We start from the raw sequence: 20,741 nt of genomic DNA on the forward strand, positions 1-20,741 counted from the left end.
ATTAGCCACGATGGTGTTTTTTTTTTTTAAACAATCTCATTATATGTTATAATCATATTTTCTTTTTTTGACACAATACCTAAAACTACTTATAGCCCATTCCCAACCCATAAATTAAAGGATAATGTGCTTTAGCGCACTCGAACTCATGTTATACTGTATTGACAATAATACTCATATCGATCAAGCTAACACTCAATAAACAATTTAAAGATTTTTTTGGTATCGAGATATTGTCATGATAGTGATAGTTGGCATTTGGCTATTGGATTATCCCCAACAAAATTAAGAAACAAAACTAATGTTGGAATTAGTCATACTCATTGAAATTAAGACTCCATTATTGTTTCTTTTTACTATTTAATTTCTTTTTCAGGCAAACACCAATTCTTTGCAAGGAATTACATCATAAACTAAGGTTAAAATATGTTTCAAGTCCCTCTACTATTTGTAAGTTCGGAATTCAGTCTACTTTTTATTTTAAGAAATTTGGTATTTTAATCGTTCGAAGTTATAAATGCAAGTTCAATTATTAATACAGTTTAATTTTTTTTGTTAAATTCAAATTAATTACATCATCATAAAGTGAGGTTTTTTTTTTTAAATGTTATACTAGGGAAATTAACAAAAGAATTTTACTGTTAACAATTGAATCTGAATTTTGTAATTTGAAAAGTAGAGAGGCTAAATTCATTAAAATTAAAGTATAAAGACTAAATTCTAAATGTGTGAAGATTACAGGGACTCAGAGCACATTTGAACCTAAATTTAATTTTGTTGAATTACTATTGTAGGTTCTTAGTCAATCGTAATGATTTCGAGCATGAACCGCGTGGTAAAAGCTGAATGAAAAAGTGTGCCATTTATATAAAGCCATAATATTATTTTTTTGCCCTAAATTTGGTAATTATGGTCATTTCAGTACCTGTATTCTTTATCCAATTTGGCACTCGAAGTTGACAATTAGGTTTATTTTGATACCTAATTTTGAAATATATAAAAGCTTAAAAATGTGGTACTTTGAGATTATATTACATCATTGAATAAAAATGTACACAGTTTTTTAGGCGATGGTATGATACAATTTTAGAGTATCATATTCATTGTTTTAATAACCAAGCTTGTGTTTTAATAGGTCAAACCACCGGTTCTAGATTTAACTAGTTTGACCTGCTTGACTGTCAAACCAACAATAGTTAAAATTTTGTAAATATCTACAAATTTACAAAATAAAAAATTATTAAGTCAATTCAATTGTCGATTTTTGTTTCAGTTTTCAATTTTTACCAATTTCAATCAATTTTCGACTCAATCAGTTCAACCCCTTTGTTTAGACTATTATATTAATCTCAATTTATTGTTCCTGTTACAGTAACACTTATCACATCATCAAATTTTGATAGAATCTAAGTTTAATTATCATAATAAATCTAGTTGTCAATTTAAATGTTCAAATTGGAAAAAATGTATTAAAGTTGACTCAGTTATCAAGTTCAGGGTCAAATATTATATTATCTCTTATATAATTTTTTTCTTCAAATAATCAATTTCATAAGAAAAAAATAATGTTGTTAGATTTGGAAGATCAATTTAATCGGGAATAAGTGAATGCACCAATTTAGACAAAGATATTAAATTAGATTTTAAGCGAATTGCTAGGAATAGTCTTTGAATCAGGAACAAAAACATGTTTGAATCACTAAAAATTACAGTTGAAACATTTTTTTTGACTTCTCTTGCCTAATTTTTCAACCTAGGCTCATAAAATCTAATCCAATCCAATAAAACATAATATAAAATAAAACCCAGAAATAAAAAAAAAAACCCAATATAAATAAATAAAAGTTAAATATATGTTTATTTATTTGTGATCATAATATTTTATTTTTATTCTTAATTTTTAGTAATTAAATATTATCCAATCGATTAGATAAAAATCGATGATTTATAAAATAACTGTAAAATTTAGGGCTAATTTAGAAGAAAAATTAAAATCTTGATATGAAAATAATTGCGAAAGGGATTAATTGAAGAAAAAATACCTAAATATAATAACAATTACCAATTTTATTGACAAAAAATTTATACTCTTTAATAAATTCAGGTCCCTAATAGTGCATCAATCCCACTTTTAATTAAAATAAAATAAATTAAGATGCGACGACGAGAAAAAGGCTAAAGCAATGAAACAACTTTCACAAGAAAAATAAAGAAACATAAAACCTAACAAAGCTGACCAAATTCAAAAGTTAAATTATAATGTGAATAATATAATAAAAACTTCAATTCTTAAGTTTCAATTACTGCTGAGAAAACTAATCCTTATTAAAAAAATATAATATAATTATTGGTCCCTAAACTTAGTAACTAGATTCATTTTGGTACATGAACTTTTATTTGATCAACTCTGGTACTTGAGTTTGATAACTAAATTCATTTTGATTCATGAACCTAAAACAATATAAAACATCATTGGCAGAAATTAAAAATTTTATATAATTTTTTAGGTGATAACATGGTATAATCTTAGAGTACCGTATATAGTATTTTAATAACTAGACTAGTGGTTGAATCGATTAGACCACTGGTTACAGATTCAATTGTTTTGATCGGTTTGACTGCTAGAGCAATAACAATTAATTAATTAAAATTCATAAAAGAAAAAGAAAAATAAATTACCCGTTCAACTATTGGTTTTTGTCCCAAATTTCAAATTTTATTGGTTTTGAGCAATTTCCAATTAATTTGGTTTAACCGCTTTATTTCCACCAATATATCAATAGGTTTTTGGTCTAATCGATCTAACTGACCAATCTAGTCATATTCCAATAACACTGGTCACATAATTAAATATTGATAAAATTTAAGTTTTTGGATCGAAATGAATGTAGTTGTCAAGTTCATATACTAAATTAAATCTAAAAATATACATGTATCAAAATAAACTTAATTCTCAAATTCGAGAGCAACAAATTATATTATTCCTGAAAAGAGATAAATCATATTTAAGTTCAAATATTTAATACATAAAATATTATTTTCGATAAAGATTTTATCTATTTCTATCTAAAGTTCAAGTGTCCGAAAAATAACTAATTCACAGAGTAAAAATACATTATCTTTGCATATTTTTAGGTAGTACTTGAAGAGGCAACGAATTTTATATGCCTTAAAAGGCATATGGGTGTATGCACGCCATAGAAGAAGTACTCATTTATATAAATATGTAAAATTAATTTTAAGTTTTATATAATGATAAATTTAGTTTTAATATTTACATATTTTGTTAATTTAATTATTATTATTATTATTAGTCATTTAGAAATAAACTTAAATTATTTTTAATAGAAATATTTATTATAACATTAAATTTTTAATGATGTTGACATGATAACTTATATGACAAGATACTCATATTTTATGCTAATATAATATAATTTATTTTATATGTTACGTCAATAAATGAATTAAAAACAATAAAAATAATATAAAGTACACGTGAATGCAACCTACCATGTTTAAATAAATAAATTTTGGTGTCGAACATTCTTGTTAAAAACAAAATTTTGATTAAATTGAAATTTTGATAGTAAATCATTTTAAAAGATCAAGGGTTAAAATTAGTTAGAAAATCAATAAGAGCAAAATTGACAAAAAAAAAAAGAATTTAAAAGTGCTAAATTTATCATTATGCTTTAAATATACAAGATTTCAGCACATATTAAGGTATATTGTGATTGATGTTCTCTTCATCTCTTAACCACGTGGTTAGGAATTCGATCCCCTCTCATGGGAATGAAACATATTTAAGTACTAATTGGTTATTTTTTGAAAAGTACTCGTAATGAAAAGATCAATTATAACTACCGACAATGAATACCCTAATTAAGACAAAAAAGAGAGAAGTAAACAAGATACTTGCTCCCAAACTATTTAATTTCTATTCGAAAAACTTTAAATTTAATTTAATAATTATTGAGTCGAGCTCGAACAAAATTTAAGCCCGATAATTACTATACAAACAATGAATCAATGAATCAAACATTCCATTTTTAACATATATTTGAAATAATTTATATTATTAAATTATATTTATTTTAAATTATTAAATTACATTATTACCCTTCCTATATTAACCAAATAGTAACATTTAACCCTTTATTTTTTTTAATCCCATTTCCTCCCAACCCTATCTGCGCCGCACACCAAAACTCTCTTTTTCTCTTCAATATATTCACAAAATTGGAAATTCCTGATAGCTTAATCCATTGAAAAAAGAGTGAAGCGTTTTTCGGGTCATCACGTAGGATCCAAGATCGGGTGAGTTTTAACTCGGACCCAAATTTCAAATCCCCTAGATCTGTACAGTTCTTATAATGGGTTTTGGTTTATAGATCTAATCTGCCAATTCTTAGTTTGTTCGAAACTCTTTTATCAAATTGTAAGATTTTTGCATTAGTATGAATCTTTTATTTTTCAGTTGTTTCTGTTGAAATTGCTATTTTATTTTATTCATTGTTGCTTATTTATTTATTTATTATGTATATGGATGTACTGCTTTTAAAGTTGATTTCAATGGAATTATTGTATAATTGCGCTTGTGGGTTTTTATTATTTTTAGTTAATGAAAGTTTTTCTGGGTTTAATATCCCTTGCTTTCTGATGGTAATTATTTAAAAAATAAGGATTTCCACCATGACAATGGGGTTTTTGATGGTGATTTCATATAAATTTGGTGCCGTGTAATTTATAAATCCTGATTTTTCAAAGACCAACATCAAAAAGTTTAAAGCATATACTTCTTTTACTAAAAATCATAATTCCATTTTCGTGTGGCAAATTTTGCATTCATGAAGCTTCTTTCTCTTTTCTTTTGCAGCCAAAGATGGCACATTATTCCATGCAATATGTTTTTTTTTTTTTTTTGTTAAAGTAACCAGTTATTCAGTAATTTCAGAGAGAGTAGATATCTTGTTTAGATTTGTCAATTTCACAAACACTCTGCAAGCAGATATGTGAAAACTGGTGAACATTGTCCATGAAAGTCAAAGAGAAGCTTTTGTTGTATTTGTGAAAATTCTGTGTGGTTTTCTTTGTTGTTTATTTGTTTATGATGCGTTGTTTTTTTTTTTTTTTAATTTCTTGTATATCAGTTTAATATTATGGTTAATAGTTTCCGGTTGTGGTAAGGTTGTAAAATATTAATTAGTTTCCATTAAGTGATTATACATTTTATAATCAGCCTTTGTTATTTACTTGGTTTTGAACTACTCTTTTGATTTTGTTCTTAAATTTTTGGAACCTTACTTTGTTCGATGCTAAGCTTTGTCTTAACTATGAACCTTTAGAATCTAGATAATTCCATGCTATTGCTCATGCTATGAACTAGAAATTCTTGGTCATGTTTGATGATTGCATATCTAGAGCAAATTCAGTTTCTCGTACATTCTTGAGCCAAATTATTGGCTAAATTAGCTTATCAATTGTTGTTGTCTCTTTTTTTTTTAGGTTTGATGGAGAAATTGTGAGCATCACATCACTTTTGAAGTATATTTGAATCTTTTTGCTCGGTTGATGATACATATGCCTGCATTCTGTTGTTTGCTAATGGGGATGAATGTGGGGGAATTAGAGGCCAGTGGTTTGTTATGTATTAACTGAGTGCAACTGACTACATGTAGGATGTTAGGCACTGAATTTACTTAAAATGGTTGGTTTTATGGTTGTGCCATGACTGCTTCCAGCATTCTTGTAAAACAAAAGAAAAAGGGTTTAAGCTTCTCATATTGTAATGAAAAGAGGACACTCGCTGGTTGGGGGTCTTTTATTAGGAAGAAAAGGGAGGTGAGAACTAATTTCAGATAATGAGGGAAACGAGGAGGCAGTTCAGTGTAGGTTATTGAACTTGGAATTGGGTTTAATGGTATGTCGCCTGGTATCATACAGAACAAAGAAAAATCATGAATCCTTTGAAAGCTTGGCAATTGGATTTAATAGTTTAATAGTTTCCCCTTTTTACATTCTTAATTGCTGCATTGCTTTTAAATTATACTGCTACAATTAAATTTGAAAGTCAGTTATTAGAAGCATGTTTCCGATGCCCATTGTGGCATCTTGCATGTTTCTCTTCATTCTCCTTGTTTTCTCTTTTGAACCACAACAGTTTTCCTTATGGACGCAAAAGCTCCTATCCTATCAGCCATTCCCTTTTTAAATGTTTAACAATGTTGCTTCTTTCTCTTTTAATTATCTCTTGGATACTGGCCAAGGAACATTATCTGTCTAGAAAGGATGGATGGCTGTGAATGGAGTTTATGTGTCTGTTCATGAGTTTCCAGGCCTGATGTATGCTGGCATGATGACTATTTGCTAGAGATGGTTGGACCTTTAATGAGGAATTTGGTTGAGGTGTGGGTGGGGTCATCAAGTACTCTGTAGTTGGCGCTGAATTTTGTGGTTTGTAATTGATATAAGATGGATTGCTTGTTGACTGTTCTGTGTGTTTTACTCTTGGGATTTGGTGTTTATGTTTGGAGGGAATAGTGAGAGGTTTGATATGGCTCATGGATGATGATTGGTGTATGGTTGTGCTGTGGACAGGGAGGAGCATTTATTGTGTGTTGGTTGAGGTGGTGTTTTATCTGATCGGAGGTGGTAGGTGTTGATAAACAAAAGTTTGAAAATGAGTTCAGACAGCGGGAGCCGAAGCAGGAGCAGGAGCCGCAGCCCCATGGGTCGTAAGATCCGATCTGACCGCTTTTCTTACCGTAATGCACCTTACAGAAGGGAGTCTCGTCGGGGTTTCAGGTTTTTTTAATTTTCAATCATTTTAGTTAATTTGCTTTCTTCTGTTAGGTAACCTGAGGGAAAACTGTTTAAGCACATGGTTCTTAGAAAGTTCTCTCTTCTCCTTCAAATAATATTATGATAACTCCTTAGAGAAAAGTATCTGCATGTCATTTTACATCCGAGCTTTAAGTCATGTTGGGTCTGGGTAAGCTGCCCTCATTTCACACTGGAAGGAACCTATAACATGATTATTGTTTTATGCTTCAGCAAAGTGATGATTGGGAAGATATTTTGAACTCCTTGGCCCTATATTTCTTTGGCTGTAGTGTTTACTGCAAAATTACTGCTCATAGGTGGGGTATTGTTTATTTCTACGTGGCTGTAATGCATATAATATTTTATATCTACGTGGCTGTAATGCGCTGTAGTGAATCACTTCTGTTTTATTCCTTTTTGCTGGAATGTGGTCAAAAGTTGAGTGATATCCTGGATTTTGGATGGATATATCCCATAAATTTCTCTTTTACTCTCCTTTTCTCTGTCTATATACATTTGTTCTTTCATGTCTAACAGGATTTTCTTGAGTACGTTTGGATGGGAATTTTGAAGAAATTTGAAATGAAAGCAATTTGAATCAATTCAAAATGGTAGCATTTGTAATCGTTTTGTTTAGATTAATATTCTTAGAAAGAAAATTAATCTATGGGAGTTTCATGAGATAATAAATAATTATAAAATATAATGTTTATTAGTAGATCATGTGGAATTTTTGAAAAAAAAAAGAAAAAAAATGAAGTTCAATTAGAATTTCGAGGTTCTTGAACAGGCAAATTCTTTTTGGACTTCTGAAAACTTTTATTGAAATGAAATATATCCCATCCAAACACACTCTTAAAGAATAGCGATAAAAAAATCTTTTCAATATTAACGCCGCTTCACTTCTCTTTCCAGCCAGAGCAATCTCTGCAAGAACTGCAAACGACCTGGTCACTATGCTAGAGAGTGCCCTAATGTGGCTATTTGTCACAATTGTAATCTCCCCGGGTAAGGAACCAAATCTCTCCTTGTAGTTGAAGCCGAATCTTATATCTTTTGAGTTACAAGTACTTGAAGGAGATAAAGTAGTTTCAATTCGGAATATGTTTACATGCAATGTGTTAATTCTTTGTCATCTCTTGTTTTACGGGAAATTCTGCTGTACGCTTGAGAAAAAAAACGGCAATACGAAAATTCCTAATGCTATACCACTATAAAGGATCCTAACGTTTTAGTTGGAATTTTGGTACACTTTTTTTTGGCGAGCCCATGGTAGAATTTTCACTTATTTTACGAGTAATATTTTTGTAGCGTCTTTGTGATGGAACTGGGTGACCAAATATGTTGCTTCTATTTTCAGTCTTGCGCATTTTGGTGCCGCTCTAACCATGTCGGAACTTCTTTGAGCAGGCATATTGCTTCTGAATGCACAACCAAGTCTCTATGCTGGAATTGCCGTGAACCCGGACACACAGCTAACAACTGTCCAAATGAGGGAATCTGCCACACCTGTGGGAAAGCTGGACACCGAGCAAGAGAGTGCACTGCACCCCCAATGCCACCCGGGGACGTTAGGTTATGCAATAATTGCTACAAGTCTGGACATATAGCAGCTGACTGCACAAATGACAAGGCATGCAACAACTGTAGGAGACCAGGTCACTTGGCACGAGAGTGTACAAATGATCCAATCTGCAACTTGTGCAACGTAGCCGGACATGTGGCTAGGCATTGCCCTAAAGGCAACATGATAGGTGATCGAGGTGGTTTTGGTGGTGGTGGTGGTAGTGGTAGTCGTGGCGGTGGCTATCGAGATCATCATCATAGAGATGTAGTGTGCCGTAACTGCCATCAATTCGGTCATATGAGCCGGGATTGCATGGGACCGTTGATGATCTGTCACAACTGTGGTGGAAGAGGACACATGGCATATGAGTGTCCATCAGGAAGGTATTTGGACCGTTATCCTCCTCGGAGGTACTAGATGATGATGCAGCCAGGTTATGGCAGTATCAAAAAATATTTTAATTGGTAACATGGTTTGTGATTGAAGATTTGGAACCCTATATGATAATAGGATCTTTTGATTTGGATTTTAGTGTACTAATTGCCAAGACTATATGTGAAGCATATATTGTTATTTTCCATTAGGATTTCAGTATTGGGTATGGAATAAAAGGATTTTATACTACCTATGCCTACTTTTTTACTCTGTAGAATTATGCTTCTTCTTTTCCTTTTTTTTTTTAATTAAACTACACACCAATTTCTATATTTGTTTAACAATTTTATAGGATTTAATCATATTTGGCTATTTTTGATATAATAATTAGAACTATTCATAATTCATTTTCAATCTATAAATAGGAAGACAATGTGTTTTAGCGTATTTGAACTCACGTCCTTTTACGTTAGCAAAAATATTTATGCCAAATGAACTAAGACTTAATTGACAAAAGTCACGTACTATTACATACAATGGGATAAACTTTACTTTATTCTTTGGAGATAATTCTTGATGAAAAGAAATTGGTAAAAAATTTAATTATTTTCAAGTTTGAAAGTGAGTAATTAAAAAAAATTGTTATGGTGCTAATGTCTTATATCAATTGTATATAAATTTGATTGATATAATAACAGATTTATGTTTACATGTTTTGCCAATTTGGTCTAATTTAAAAAAATCAATAAATTTTACCTTTATTTTTATACATTTACACAAATGTTGTGGGCTAAATTTGCTAATTCAAAACCAATTTAATAGAATTTGTAAATTTTGGAAGACCTTGTACTAGGAATTAGATTGTAATTTGTTTCCTATACTAAAAAAAATAGCAAATTAGTCAGTGTACGTTAGATTAAAGAACAAATTGGTCCTGTTAGAAATTTTATCTATTTCTACTATTAAAAACTAGTTTCTGTATGTCACCACGAGGTATGTATTACTGTCTGGTTATTCTAGCAGTCACTTCAATTTTTAACAGTAGAAATAGATGAAGTTTTCAACAAAAAGAATCAATTTGCTCTTTGATCTACTGCACAAGGACTAATTAGCCCAAATTTTCAATTAAGGGGGCAAAATTCAAATTGACTCTTAATATAGGGGCTTCCATGGTACTTTTACCCAAAAAAAGAGATAAGAGCCCACACCCCAACAATCACGGGCCAATTTAAGGCCCAAATTCCTGTGGATAGCCTTATTGAGATGGTGGATTAAACGCCCATGAGGTTAGATTCGTCATTTCGAAATTGCACTTTAAGACAATAAAATAAATCTCTCGCTCGTTCGCCCTTTACTAGTGTATGTTTTTTTTTTTTTTTTTTTTTCTTTTCTCTGCGAACGACAGCACCCATCTCTCTCTCCCGATTCTTTCATTTTCGCAAAATAAAAAAAAATTGTTTTTTAATTAAAAATTCAATAAAACGAGAGAAAAAAACGACGCCCGAAAATTTTTACTTCAAAACCCTAGGGCTTTCAATCTCTAGGGTTTCACTCGATTTTTAATTTTGTTAATTCCTGTTATTTTATAATTTATTTCTTCCATGGATACCGAGGAAGAAGAGGCTCACCATGTCCCCAATGTTGATTCTTCTGTTCAATTGGAAGATACACCGGTGAGTACAGCAACGGTTTCTGAGTTAGAGAATCGGAATAGTGAGTCTAATTTTGAGCTCGAGTCTGTTTCCGTGTTGGATGAGCCGGGAGTATCGACAGAGGTTTCTGCTGAAAAGGAGGAGGAAGGTGAGGGAAAGGGAGTTGTTGGTGAGGCTGGGGCTGGTGAAAAGGGCGGCGAGGATTTGATCGGTGGAGAGGAGAAGTGCGAGATGTTGGGTGGTGGTGTTGAGGTAAATGCTTCGTCTTCGGGTGTTGGTAATAAGGAAGGTGATGGCGGGGAGGATGGATACATGGCGGGGGGGAAAGCTGACGTGGTGGAGGATGCGGCGGGGGTTGTTGTGATGTGCAAAATGGAGGATGCGTCTGAGATGGCGAATGAAATACGGTCAGCGGGAGGGATTGAGGTGTCTGTGGCAGAACACGGAGCTGTTGAGTTGGCTGATGAAGCGGGAAATTTGGTGGAGCGAAAGGTGGCTGATGATGTGCTTGAACGAGTAGATGTTCCAGAGGAGAAACAGGTGGCTGACATGGTGGAGGAAAGAGGGATTGCTGATGCGGCGGCGGTGGATGGCGCCACAGAAGGTGTTTTGGCTAAAGAAGAAGAAACAAGCGTGGCAGTAGAAGTGGGTGGTTCAACAGAGCAAACTGTGGTTAAGGAGGAAACTGAAATTATGAATGAAAGAGAGGTGGCTGACGTGTCCGTGAAAAGTGAAATGATGGTGGAGAAAGAGGGGGAGCAAAGTGGGGTTATGGAAGAAACAGGGGTGGATGACATGACTGAGAAAACTGAATTTGTGGAGGAACCGGTGGTTGAGGGAGAAATGGGAACTGACATGGTTGAGGAAGGCGGAGTTTTGGAAGAAAAATCAGTGCTTAATGTGACTGAGCAAACTGAAGATTTGGAGTATGTTCATGCAGCCAGGGAAATAGGTAACGATATGGCTGAGCCAGCGGAGGACTCTGTGATGGAGGAGGAATCGGAGAAAGAAGAAGATACAGAGTTAGGAAATGAAGTAGAGGGTGTCGAAAAAGAAGAGGAGAGAGAAGCTGAAATGGGAGATACTGTAGAGGCAATGGAAGCAGCAGATGACACTGAGATGCCTGAGACGACAGAAGAGTTGGAAATGGAGGCTGCAGAGGAGACGGAGGATACAGAGGAGATAGAGGAGGATAGTAAAGCCAGTGGTGGCAAGAGGAAGCGGGGAAAGAAGTTGAGTACTAAGGTTCCAGCAAGAGCTCCATCTAGGAAGAAGGTGGAAGAGGATGTCTGTTTCATTTGCTTTGATGGCGGTAACCTTGTGCTTTGCGACCGCAGGTGAGTCTACCAAAGCCAGTTCTCATGCCAGCTGTATCTGTGTATCAGCTCTCTTATGGTTTTTGTTGTTTTTCCTCCTTAGGGGTTGCCCAAAGGCTTACCACTCTGCTTGCGTTGGTCGAGATGAGGCTTTCTTTCAATCAAAGGGTAAATGGAATTGTGGTAAGTTGCTTTATTGCTCTCTATGATATCTGAGTTTTATTTTGAGGCCTTGTGGAATATGAAACAGATATGTTGCTTGTTATGGTATTGCTATCCTATTTTGTAATATGAGTGTACCATATGCTTATGATTACTTTTTGCAATATTTTAGGGGAAAAGTTTGCTGTTTGCTATAGTTGGCTGATACCGATTTAGGAACATGAGCACCGAAAATTTTGAACTGTGATATCCCTTTTTCTTTTCAGATTTAATTGCAACATTATTGAAGTTGTTACTTCTTTTCTTTGCGAAATGTTTGATTTACATGACAGTGGAGCTTGCTGGAGTGGGCTTTTCTGAAGGCACAGGAAGTTCAGTATTTAGTTTTGCCCAGCACACCGTTAAAGTTCTGCATGCTCCTCAAATTGGTTTAATGGCTCTCGAAAGAACAATTGAAGTGTAGTACCTTTCTGTAGTAATTAGGGTCGACCTATCATTCCAACTCAAGGCAATGGCTACTGGCAATGCTTGGATTTGTAGTCTGCACATTGTAATTATTATTCCGGAATGTGATCATCTCTTAAGTCTTTACATGTCATGGGATCATGGAAAAATTCAATTAAGGTCTCAAAGGCTGAGCTTTCCGGTGAGACTTCAGTGACTATATTTGTAATACTACTCGTCAAGAGTTTGAGAGATTGGTTATCAGCCTTTTTGTTTAGACATAAGTACAGAACTATGCAACTGCTGTACTTTGACTTATTAGCGGGCAGGAAATAATGACTTCAATTTTGGAACTTGCAAATGATTGAGTTTCATGTATAAGTAGCGGATACCCACTTGCATTCTAAATGTGCATTTGGGGCCATCTAATATATATTTGGCATCTTCAAAATTATGATTTTCTTACTGCGAAGCACTGTTCGAATTTTATGTGGAGTGTAATGGATACTGAATTGCAGTTCTGGCCAATTGTTTCCTTATGTAAAGTTGATTGAGACTGACATGTAGCCTTTGCGGAAGGCAATATAGATCTGCCCTAAATGTCCTTTACTTGAGCCAGCCAGAAATACTCTTTGTTTGTCTAAACCATACGCAAAAAGGAATAAGAACTTACAATTTCAGTAACTTGTGTTAAATTATTATGGAACTAGAGGCTACTGTTTTGCAAACACTGGGTAGAGCTTTTGGATTAAGGTCTTGCTTCTGTTAGAAATTTTTTCTTTTCTTTTGTAGCTCTAAGCAGTGCCCTTTTCCTTGAGAAAGCTTCTTTGAGATGCTCATTAGTATGAGAAGATGCACTGAGGACTGAGAACTAAAACATTCTTGCGTCAAGAATGACAAAAAAGACTAGAATGGGAAATACATCTTTCTGCTTGAATGAGCTATAGCCTAGACCGTTGACGGAACTGGTTGTATAAATTTCAGGATGCATTGGGTCGGATAAGCCATCTTTTGAGTCATAATCTACTGAGTGAAAACAGTTTAATATGCTTGTGTTATACACTTTGGGATCATCAAAGAATGATGAACATTTCTATATTGTGTGAAAAAAGGGTGTGCACAATATTCGTATTCAAGGTTATACCATTGTTGCAGCTTGTATTTGTCTGCCTTTTTTCCAATGTCTGAAGAAAGACTGGTTTATTAAGCTTTTAGAATTCTTGATGCAAGTGTGCTTGTTCAATGCCTCTGGGGGCATATGCAACTAGGGGATTTTGAATGTGTGCTCCGGAATTTATTCTTATTAGCCTATTTATGTCACTGCTTTTTTGCTGTTGCTTTCTGTTATCCTGCCGCATGCAAAACATATGTTAGTTGACCCTGCATTTTGATTTCTTTCTTGGAGATTCTTGCTTAATCTATATGTATGATTTTCATTTATCAACTTCTGTTTTTATGTTTATAGGAAATGTCTGTTACGTTATCTTTTATATCTCTATCTAATTTGAGTTATGTTTTCTGCAAATTAGGTTGGCATCTGTGTAGCAACTGCAAAAAGAACGCACATTATATGTGTTTCACGTGTACATTTTCCTTATGCAAGGGATGCATCAAAGAGGCTGTAATCCTATGTATTAGGGGTAACAAAGGCTTCTGTGAGTCGTGTATGAATCTTGTCATGTTGATTGAAAAGGAGCAGCAGGTAAATCAGGAAATGGTATTATACTGTACTTTCATTGATTCATTTTTGTTTTATTCTTTGCATTTGCTATTTTCCGTTATTGATTTATTTGTTGAACATTGCCAGCATGATTGTGTTGTTTTTACTCATAGATGCATTAGGAATGTGCGACTCCTACTTCTGTCTTTTTTATTTGCAGTATGTTTCCATGATTTTAATTGATAGTGGGAATCTGACATTTGTAACCATTTCTGCACTTTTCTCAATTTCTCTTGATATATTCTGTTTGAAGTTTTAGTTTCTCTTGATAATTTTTTTGGGCTAATTGGGTTATTAATTTGTGGTAAGTCGTAAACATGTACCTGGATAATTCATAGCATCGACTTCCTCTCTTCCTATAGTGTCAATAATTTATATAATTCTTGAGGTCTTTTGTTCCTCTAGGTGGTTGTTTAGGAGGGTGGGGGAGGTGGTGGTGTTGGTTATTTCACTGCATATATCTTCAATAAATTCAGTCACTTTGGACTGTTTTATTTTGTGTGATTTATTTTGGTTTTATTGTCTTAACTGCTAGTGTGTTTCATTATAGATTGTTTTTAGTCTATGTTTCTTTATTGATGAACTCTGGGATGTAAATGTTTCATCATCTTTGAAAACAAATAATAGAGTCTATTTTTCTTCATTGATGAACTCTGGGGGTGTAAATGTTTCATAATCTTTGAAAACAAATTATCAGTGCATTTGAATTATATTCCATGTCAAGAAATTCTATGCAAGCCTCTTGGTCTTCTTATTGGCATTGTATTCAGTTGCAATCTTCAATGTTTTCTGCTTTTCATTGGTTAGTTCCCTGTAAGTGAAATTGGAGAAGACTGGAGTGTGTCCACCAGATAACATATTTTTAAGTCTTTCGGATTGAGAGAGGCTGTTCTAAGCTAAAAACTAAACCAAGATTCATGCATGGATATTTCTGTTTAATGCAATAAATCATTCAACAGTTATAACCGTGTATAATGTAGATGTGTTGTCATATGAATGTTGATTCGTTCCTTCTCTAGGGTTTTAGGGTTATATATTAGTGGCTTTATGCTCTCCATTTTGTGGTTATCCATTATATTTGTTGTTACTTTTGCAGGCACAAATTGATTTTGATGACCGAGGTAGCTGGGAATATCTATTCAAGGATTATTGGATTGATTTAAAGAGCAGGCTATCAATAACTTCAGATGAACTTGCTCAGGCTAAAAATCCCTGGAAAGGTGCTGCCAAACAGGAATCACCTATTGAACTCCATGGTTTTAATGATGCTGGAGGGTCTGACTCAGATAGTTCTTCTGGGAATGTTGAAGTAACCGTTTCTAAACGAAGAAAGACTAGGAGCCAATCAAAGGCACGTGCTACGGAGGGTGATTCTCCTAGCACTATGGCAGCTAGTGCTGAAGGTGCATCTGCAGATGAAAATGCTGAGTGGGCATCGAAAGAGCTCTTAGAAGTTGTTATGAACATGAGAAATGGTGACAAATCTGTTTTATCTCGAATGGAGCTAAGTCAACTTATATTGGATTACATTCAAAAGTACAAGCTTCGAGATCGTCGCAATAAGTCTTATGTCATTTGTGACATGAGGCTTAAGAATCTGTTTGGGAAACCGAGAGTGGGTCATATTGAAATGTTAAATCTTCTAGACCCTCACATTTTTTTCACAAAAGAGGACTCTCAGACAGATGACCTTCAAGGGAGTGTTGTTGATGCAGAAGCTAATCAGCTAGAGGCTGATTGGAACTCTGATGCTTTGACAAAGACCGGAAAAGATAAGAAACGTAAAACACGAAAGAAGGGTGATGCAAGGGGACTTCAATCAAATGTAGATGATTATGCTGCCATTGACATGCATAATATCAGTCTAATTTATTTGCGACGAAATTTGGTGGAGGAATTGCTTGAAGATACTGAAACATTCCATGACAAGGTTGTCGATTCTTTTGTGAAAATAAGAATATCTGGTGCTGGTCAAAAGCAAGATTTGTATAGGCTAGTGCAAGTTGTTGGTAAGTACCTGGAAACTGTCTGCCGTGGCACGTTTTTTGCCTTCAACACAAGTACCAAAATCTCATAAGATTATTAAATGATATGATTTGCTGTACAGGTACAAGCAAAGTTGCTGAACCATATAGAGTTGGGAAAAGAACTACTGATTTTCTACTAGATATTTTAAATTTAAACAAGACAGAGGCCATATCGATTGATATTATATCAAATCAAGAGTTCACTGAGGTAGTTATTAGCTGCATGTGGAATTGGATTTTATTTTCCTTTATTGATCATCTGCATCTTTGATGGTGTTCTATATCATTTTCTAAACACCAAAGTACAATATGATCCTATTAAGAAAATCTCGGGTTAAAACATCAAGGCTACCCGTTTTAGAAACATATCAAATACATGTATTTAAACATCAAGGCCAGTTTAATTGTTTCATTTGCTTTTAAATATAAAATCCTATTCTTGTTCATAAGCATCAATATCAGCTGTATTTTGTTTTGGTTATTATATTTATGAACTCTTTCCTGTTAAGAATATGCTAAGCCAGTTGATCTGTTAGGATGAATGCAAGCGGCTACGCCAGAGCATTAAGTGTGGACTTATCAACCGGCTGACTGTGGTAATTTTCACTTCATGTTTATCACATTTTCATATATTATACCATAGTTATCCTTGTTATTTTTTTTCCTTTTAAATCTTATTTGGAGTCCTTTTTACAAGATTTATTGATTGCTGCAGGGAGATATACAGGAAAAGGCCATGACAATCCAGGCAGTCAGAGTCAAAGATGTAAATATCTTTCTTTTCACCTAGGGCTATCCTACACACACACACACACACACACACACACATACACGCGGACACTTTTTTTTTGGGTGAGAATGGCTAATTAGTATGTTCTATGATCTTGAAAAGCATGATTCACAACTTTATATGTTGGGTTCTTTATATGTATGATACCTCGTAAGAAAAGGAAAGTCATCTGAAAAAAAGAAAGCAAATTTCTGGTATATGGATATTTTGCAAAATGGATCACAATCTTCTTTAGTCCTGAATATGATCTGCTTGAATAGTATCATTGATCATATCATATCAGCGCGTGTTATTGAAAAAGAATAACCCAAATTTTTCTGTTATCAAAATGCAGTGGGTGGAATCAGAGATAACACGTCTCAGTCATCTTCGTGATCGAGCCAGTGATTTAGGACGTAGAAAAGAATATCCTCTACTCATTATTTCAGTTTCTGCACTATTGTTTTCTTCAATTATAGTTGGATGCATATCAATTAGTATTTGACGGTTGATAGCAAATTCATTTTTAACATTGGATTTGCTAGAGGCTTGACCCTGACACGTAACCTCACTCTTGTTCAGTACATCTTTTAGGTTAGGAAGGTAGAGATAGCCCTGCTAAACCTCAGAGACCTTCAATATTTTCAACTGTCCAAATTTCAGGATTCAGTGGAGTAGGTTGCCTTGTTGAAATAGTTATAAAAATTGCTCATTTTTGCACTAAAACATCATCTTGGTGCTCAATCTTAAAAAAAAAAAAAAAAGATATTGTTTGTGTTGTTTTAAGATATTGCTCCGTACAATACTTTTCCTGTGGCTGAGTGTTTAATTGAACTTGTAAAAAAAATTAATTTCGATTCTAACTATGATTAGGATTTCATGTTTGCTGAATTCATCTACTGTTTCCTTGTATTTCTTTCTGATGAAAATAACTGTCTCCAACAATTTCATTGTAGTCCTTGACTATTGTTCACGCTTAGAGAATGTGTAGAGAAATTGCAAATTTTAAAGACACCTGAGGAGCTACAGCGTAGATTAGAGGAGATACCTGAGATTCATGTAGACCCCAACATGGATCCTAGTTATGAATCGGAAGAAGAAGATGAAGATGATAAGAAACAAGGTCCTTTTTTTTTCTTGTGATCCTTTTTCATGTCCTCTTTTACATCTCTTAATTGACATTGAGTTTTTATAATCTTTTGGTTCGTACAGGTAATTATATGAGACCAAGAGGTAGTAGTTTTAACAGGCGAGGGAGAGAGCCAATTTCTCCGAGGAAGGGAGGTTACAGTTCAACTGATTCTTGGAGTGGGGGTAGAAATTATTCTAGCATGAATCGGGAATTAATCAGGAACCTGTCTGGTAAAGGATTTACAAGCAAAGGGGACGATTCTATTGGAGCCAGTGAGACGGGGAATGAAAATTTATGCAATCTAGGACGGGAGAGAGAAACACAACAACCAAACAGTTGGAGCAAGCCAAAAATGGCCCTAAGTTCGGAAATTGGGACAAGGAATACCCACTCTGTTGTAATCCAGGAACCATCTTTGAAGGTTGCATCGGAAATTTCACCTGCACCTCCATCCATAGGAGTAACTACCAATGTCCAGGTTAATGAAACTGAGAAAATGTGGCATTATCAGGATCCATCTGGTAAGGTTCAAGGACCATTTTCGATAGTGCAGCTGCGGAAATGGAGTAATACTGGATATTTCCCTGCTGATTTAAAAATATGGAAAACTAATGAGACTCAAGATGATTCTATACTTTTGACTAATGCCTTGGCTGGAAAGTTTCAGAAAGACCCTCCAGTAGTCGATAATAGCCTTCCAAAAGCTCAAATGGCCTTGTATGGGAATTCTCTTGGAGCAGCCTCGAAACAAGGAATTGAAAGCCAAGTTGGAGAAAGATCAAGGCTTGATCAACATCGTGTAGCTTGGAGTCCTCAGCGTGTTCTGGCTTCACCAGGTCAAACAGATATCAGTTCTTCCGCAGTCAGACCTGCTCCATCTTCACTAGAAATCCCAAAGCATTCTCGAGATACATGGGGCTCTGATACAAACCTACCTTCTCCTACTCCGAACCAAAATCCCACTGGTGGGAATAAGGGACAAGCATTTGAAAGCAAATGGTCACCTACCCCTGGTCAGTCATCAGGTCCTCTTCCGGTACCTAATCCATTCCGAGGAGGTGCTGTAGGGCTGCAACCCCCTACTGTTGTTTCAGAGAGTGGGAGCCCAGCTGCTCCTGTAGTGCATTCACATCCGATGGTGTCAAGTGAATCACATAGGAGACAGGTCAATGTTCAGGCTTCAGTTAATTTAGGTGCTGATTTGAAAAATGCAGGTGTATCTATCCAGAATTTGGTTCAATCTTTGAGTTCTAATAATCCTCCTGCTGAAACTCATGGACCGGGTTCTGTCTCAGTTTCAAGGCAAGAAGCAGTTTCTGTACCCTCTATGCCTGCCACTGGAACTCAAAGGTGGACAAACGCTTCGACTCAGAAGCATGAGCCAAATCCCTCGCTTGCCATGCCTGCTCAACCTGCTGCTTATAGTCACTGGAATGACGCATCACAGGCCAGTCAATTCCCTGGGGTTTTCCAAACTCCTGGTCAACCGAATATGGTGCCATCAGAATCCTGGAGACCTGCTGTTCCAGTTCAGTCAAACGTTCAACTTCCTGCACCACCAAATTTACCTTGGGGTATGACTGTCCCCGATAACCAAGGCACCACTGCCCTGAGACAGGCACCAGGGAATCAAAACCCTGGTTGGGGACCAATACCAGGGAATCAAAACATGGGATGGGGTGCACCGGTCCCGGCAAATACAAACATGAACTGGGGACCATCTAGTCAGGGATCAGCATCTGTTAATCCAAATCAAAATTGGGCTCCACCTGGCCAAAGACAAGTACCCGGGAATGCAAATCCAGGTTGGTCTGCTCCTGGGAATACAATCCAAGGATGGACACCTCCTGGCCAAGGACCTACCGGATGGGTTGCACCAGGACAAGGTGCAGCACCAGGAAATGCAAACCCTGGTTATCCAACACCGTCTAGAAACTCAAGCATGTGGGGAGGAGCCGGAGCCGGAGCCGGAGCCGGAGCCGAACCAAATCACAACGGAGACAAGTTTTCTGATCAAAGAGATAGAAGCTCCCAGGGTAACGAATCAGGTTTTGGTGGGGCCAAACCTTGGAACAGGCAATCATCATTTGGCAGTGGAGGTGGTGGTTCTTCTAGACCACCATTTAAAGGTCAAAGAGTATGCAAATTCCATGAAAATGGACACTGCAAGAAAGGGGCATCGTGTGATTATATGCACACTTAAAAATTTTTGGTACATGTAGAGCAGCTTAGGGTAGGTATGTCTGTACGTTAAGAAGGAAAAATCCATTTGAAATGTGCTGCCATTATATTTTCTTTCGAATGATTTTATGCATTGTAAAACCTTGTTTCTTTTGTAGTTTTTCTTCTTAGCTCTTTTTTTTCCTTCTTCACATGGCATGCTGTCTAACAATGAATATCTTATAATAAGTTAATGTGAATTAGTGATGTGATTATATTAGAGTTCTACCAAAATTAGGTTCAATTTGTCTTATGGTCTGATCACTCAATCATGGCTTTGATTTCCTGTTTTCAGATGAAAACAAAAGTAAATTTTCGAATTTAGATTAATTGGTAGACGTTATAGTTACGTTTGCATATTTTGTTAAAATAATCTTAATTGTAATTTTAATTTTTTTATTTTTTAAATTGTTTTTTAATAGATTTAATAAATAAATTTAATGTTTCAATCTCTCTTTTTCTTTTAAAAGGTTTTAACTTTTCATTTGTTCATTGAGAAGTTTTTATACTGAATTAATTGTTTTTAGATAAT

The 20,741-nt window shown here is 34.9% G+C and overlaps 2 protein-coding genes across 7 annotated transcripts; both read left to right on the forward strand.

The window, feature by feature from the left end:
• Nucleotides 1-4,145: 4,145 nt before the first annotated feature.
• Nucleotides 4,146-9,016, forward strand: LOC108476041 (uncharacterized). 5 transcript variants are annotated; one of them, XM_017778103.2, is made up of 5 exons: nucleotides 4,146-4,320; nucleotides 5,509-5,547; nucleotides 6,601-6,807; nucleotides 7,741-7,833; nucleotides 8,236-9,016. In XM_017778103.2, exons 3-5 carry the CDS (start codon nucleotides 6,683-6,685, stop codon nucleotides 8,807-8,809), a joined length of 792 nt encoding a protein of 263 aa, XP_017633592.1. In that variant the 5' UTR covers nucleotides 4,146-4,320; nucleotides 5,509-5,547; nucleotides 6,601-6,682; the 3' UTR covers nucleotides 8,810-9,016. The 5 variants fall into 5 exon arrangements, with proteins under 5 accessions (XP_017633592.1, XP_017633590.1, XP_017633594.1 ...); XM_017778101.2 differs by having other exon boundaries at nucleotides 4,147-4,320; nucleotides 5,509-5,524; XM_017778105.2 differs by lacking the exon at nucleotides 6,601-6,807 and having other exon boundaries at nucleotides 4,147-4,320; nucleotides 5,509-5,524.
• Nucleotides 9,017-10,086: 1,070 nt separating this feature from the next.
• On the forward strand, nucleotides 10,087-20,443 carry LOC108475908 (zinc finger CCCH domain-containing protein 19). Of its 2 annotated transcripts, none has more exons than XM_053025370.1 (10): nucleotides 10,087-11,756; nucleotides 11,839-11,918; nucleotides 13,871-14,058; nucleotides 15,158-16,070; nucleotides 16,169-16,296; nucleotides 16,625-16,684; nucleotides 16,804-16,854; nucleotides 17,213-17,283; nucleotides 17,832-17,980; nucleotides 18,070-20,443. In XM_053025370.1, the coding sequence occupies exons 1-10, from the start codon at nucleotides 10,369-10,371 to the stop codon at nucleotides 20,190-20,192; spliced, it is 5,151 nt and encodes a 1,716-aa protein (XP_052881330.1). In that variant the 5' UTR covers nucleotides 10,087-10,368; the 3' UTR covers nucleotides 20,193-20,443. The 2 variants fall into 2 exon arrangements, with proteins under 2 accessions (XP_052881330.1, XP_052881331.1); XM_053025371.1 differs by having other exon boundaries at nucleotides 13,871-14,043.
• The last annotated feature ends 298 nt before the right edge of the window (nucleotides 20,444-20,741 follow it).

The sequence above is a fragment of the Gossypium arboreum genome, chromosome 3 (genome assembly GCF_025698485.1).
Source record: "Gossypium arboreum isolate Shixiya-1 chromosome 3, ASM2569848v2, whole genome shotgun sequence".
In the NCBI taxonomy this organism is placed as follows: domain Eukaryota; kingdom Viridiplantae; phylum Streptophyta; class Magnoliopsida; order Malvales; family Malvaceae; genus Gossypium; species Gossypium arboreum.

Excerpts from the sequence above, each read along its gene's own strand:
- LOC108475908 (XM_053025370.1), top strand. The coding sequence starts at position 10,369 with ATGGATACCGAGGAAGAAGAGGCTCACCATGTCCCCAATGTTGATTCT. Across the intron at positions 16,685-16,803 it reads TTATCAACCGGCTGACTGTG|GGAGATATACAGGAAAAGGC; the intron begins GTAATTTTCACT and ends TGATTGCTGCAG. Across the intron at positions 16,855-17,212 it reads AGGCAGTCAGAGTCAAAGAT|TGGGTGGAATCAGAGATAAC; the intron begins GTAAATATCTTT and ends ATCAAAATGCAG.
- LOC108476041 (XM_017778103.2), top strand. The coding sequence starts at position 6,683 with ATGAGTTCAGACAGCGGGAGCCGAAGCAGGAGCAGGAGCCGCAGCCCC. Across the intron at positions 6,808-7,740 it reads GAGTCTCGTCGGGGTTTCAG|CCAGAGCAATCTCTGCAAGA; the intron begins GTTTTTTTAATT and ends TTCTCTTTCCAG. Across the intron at positions 7,834-8,235 it reads CACAATTGTAATCTCCCCGG|GCATATTGCTTCTGAATGCA; the intron begins GTAAGGAACCAA and ends TTCTTTGAGCAG.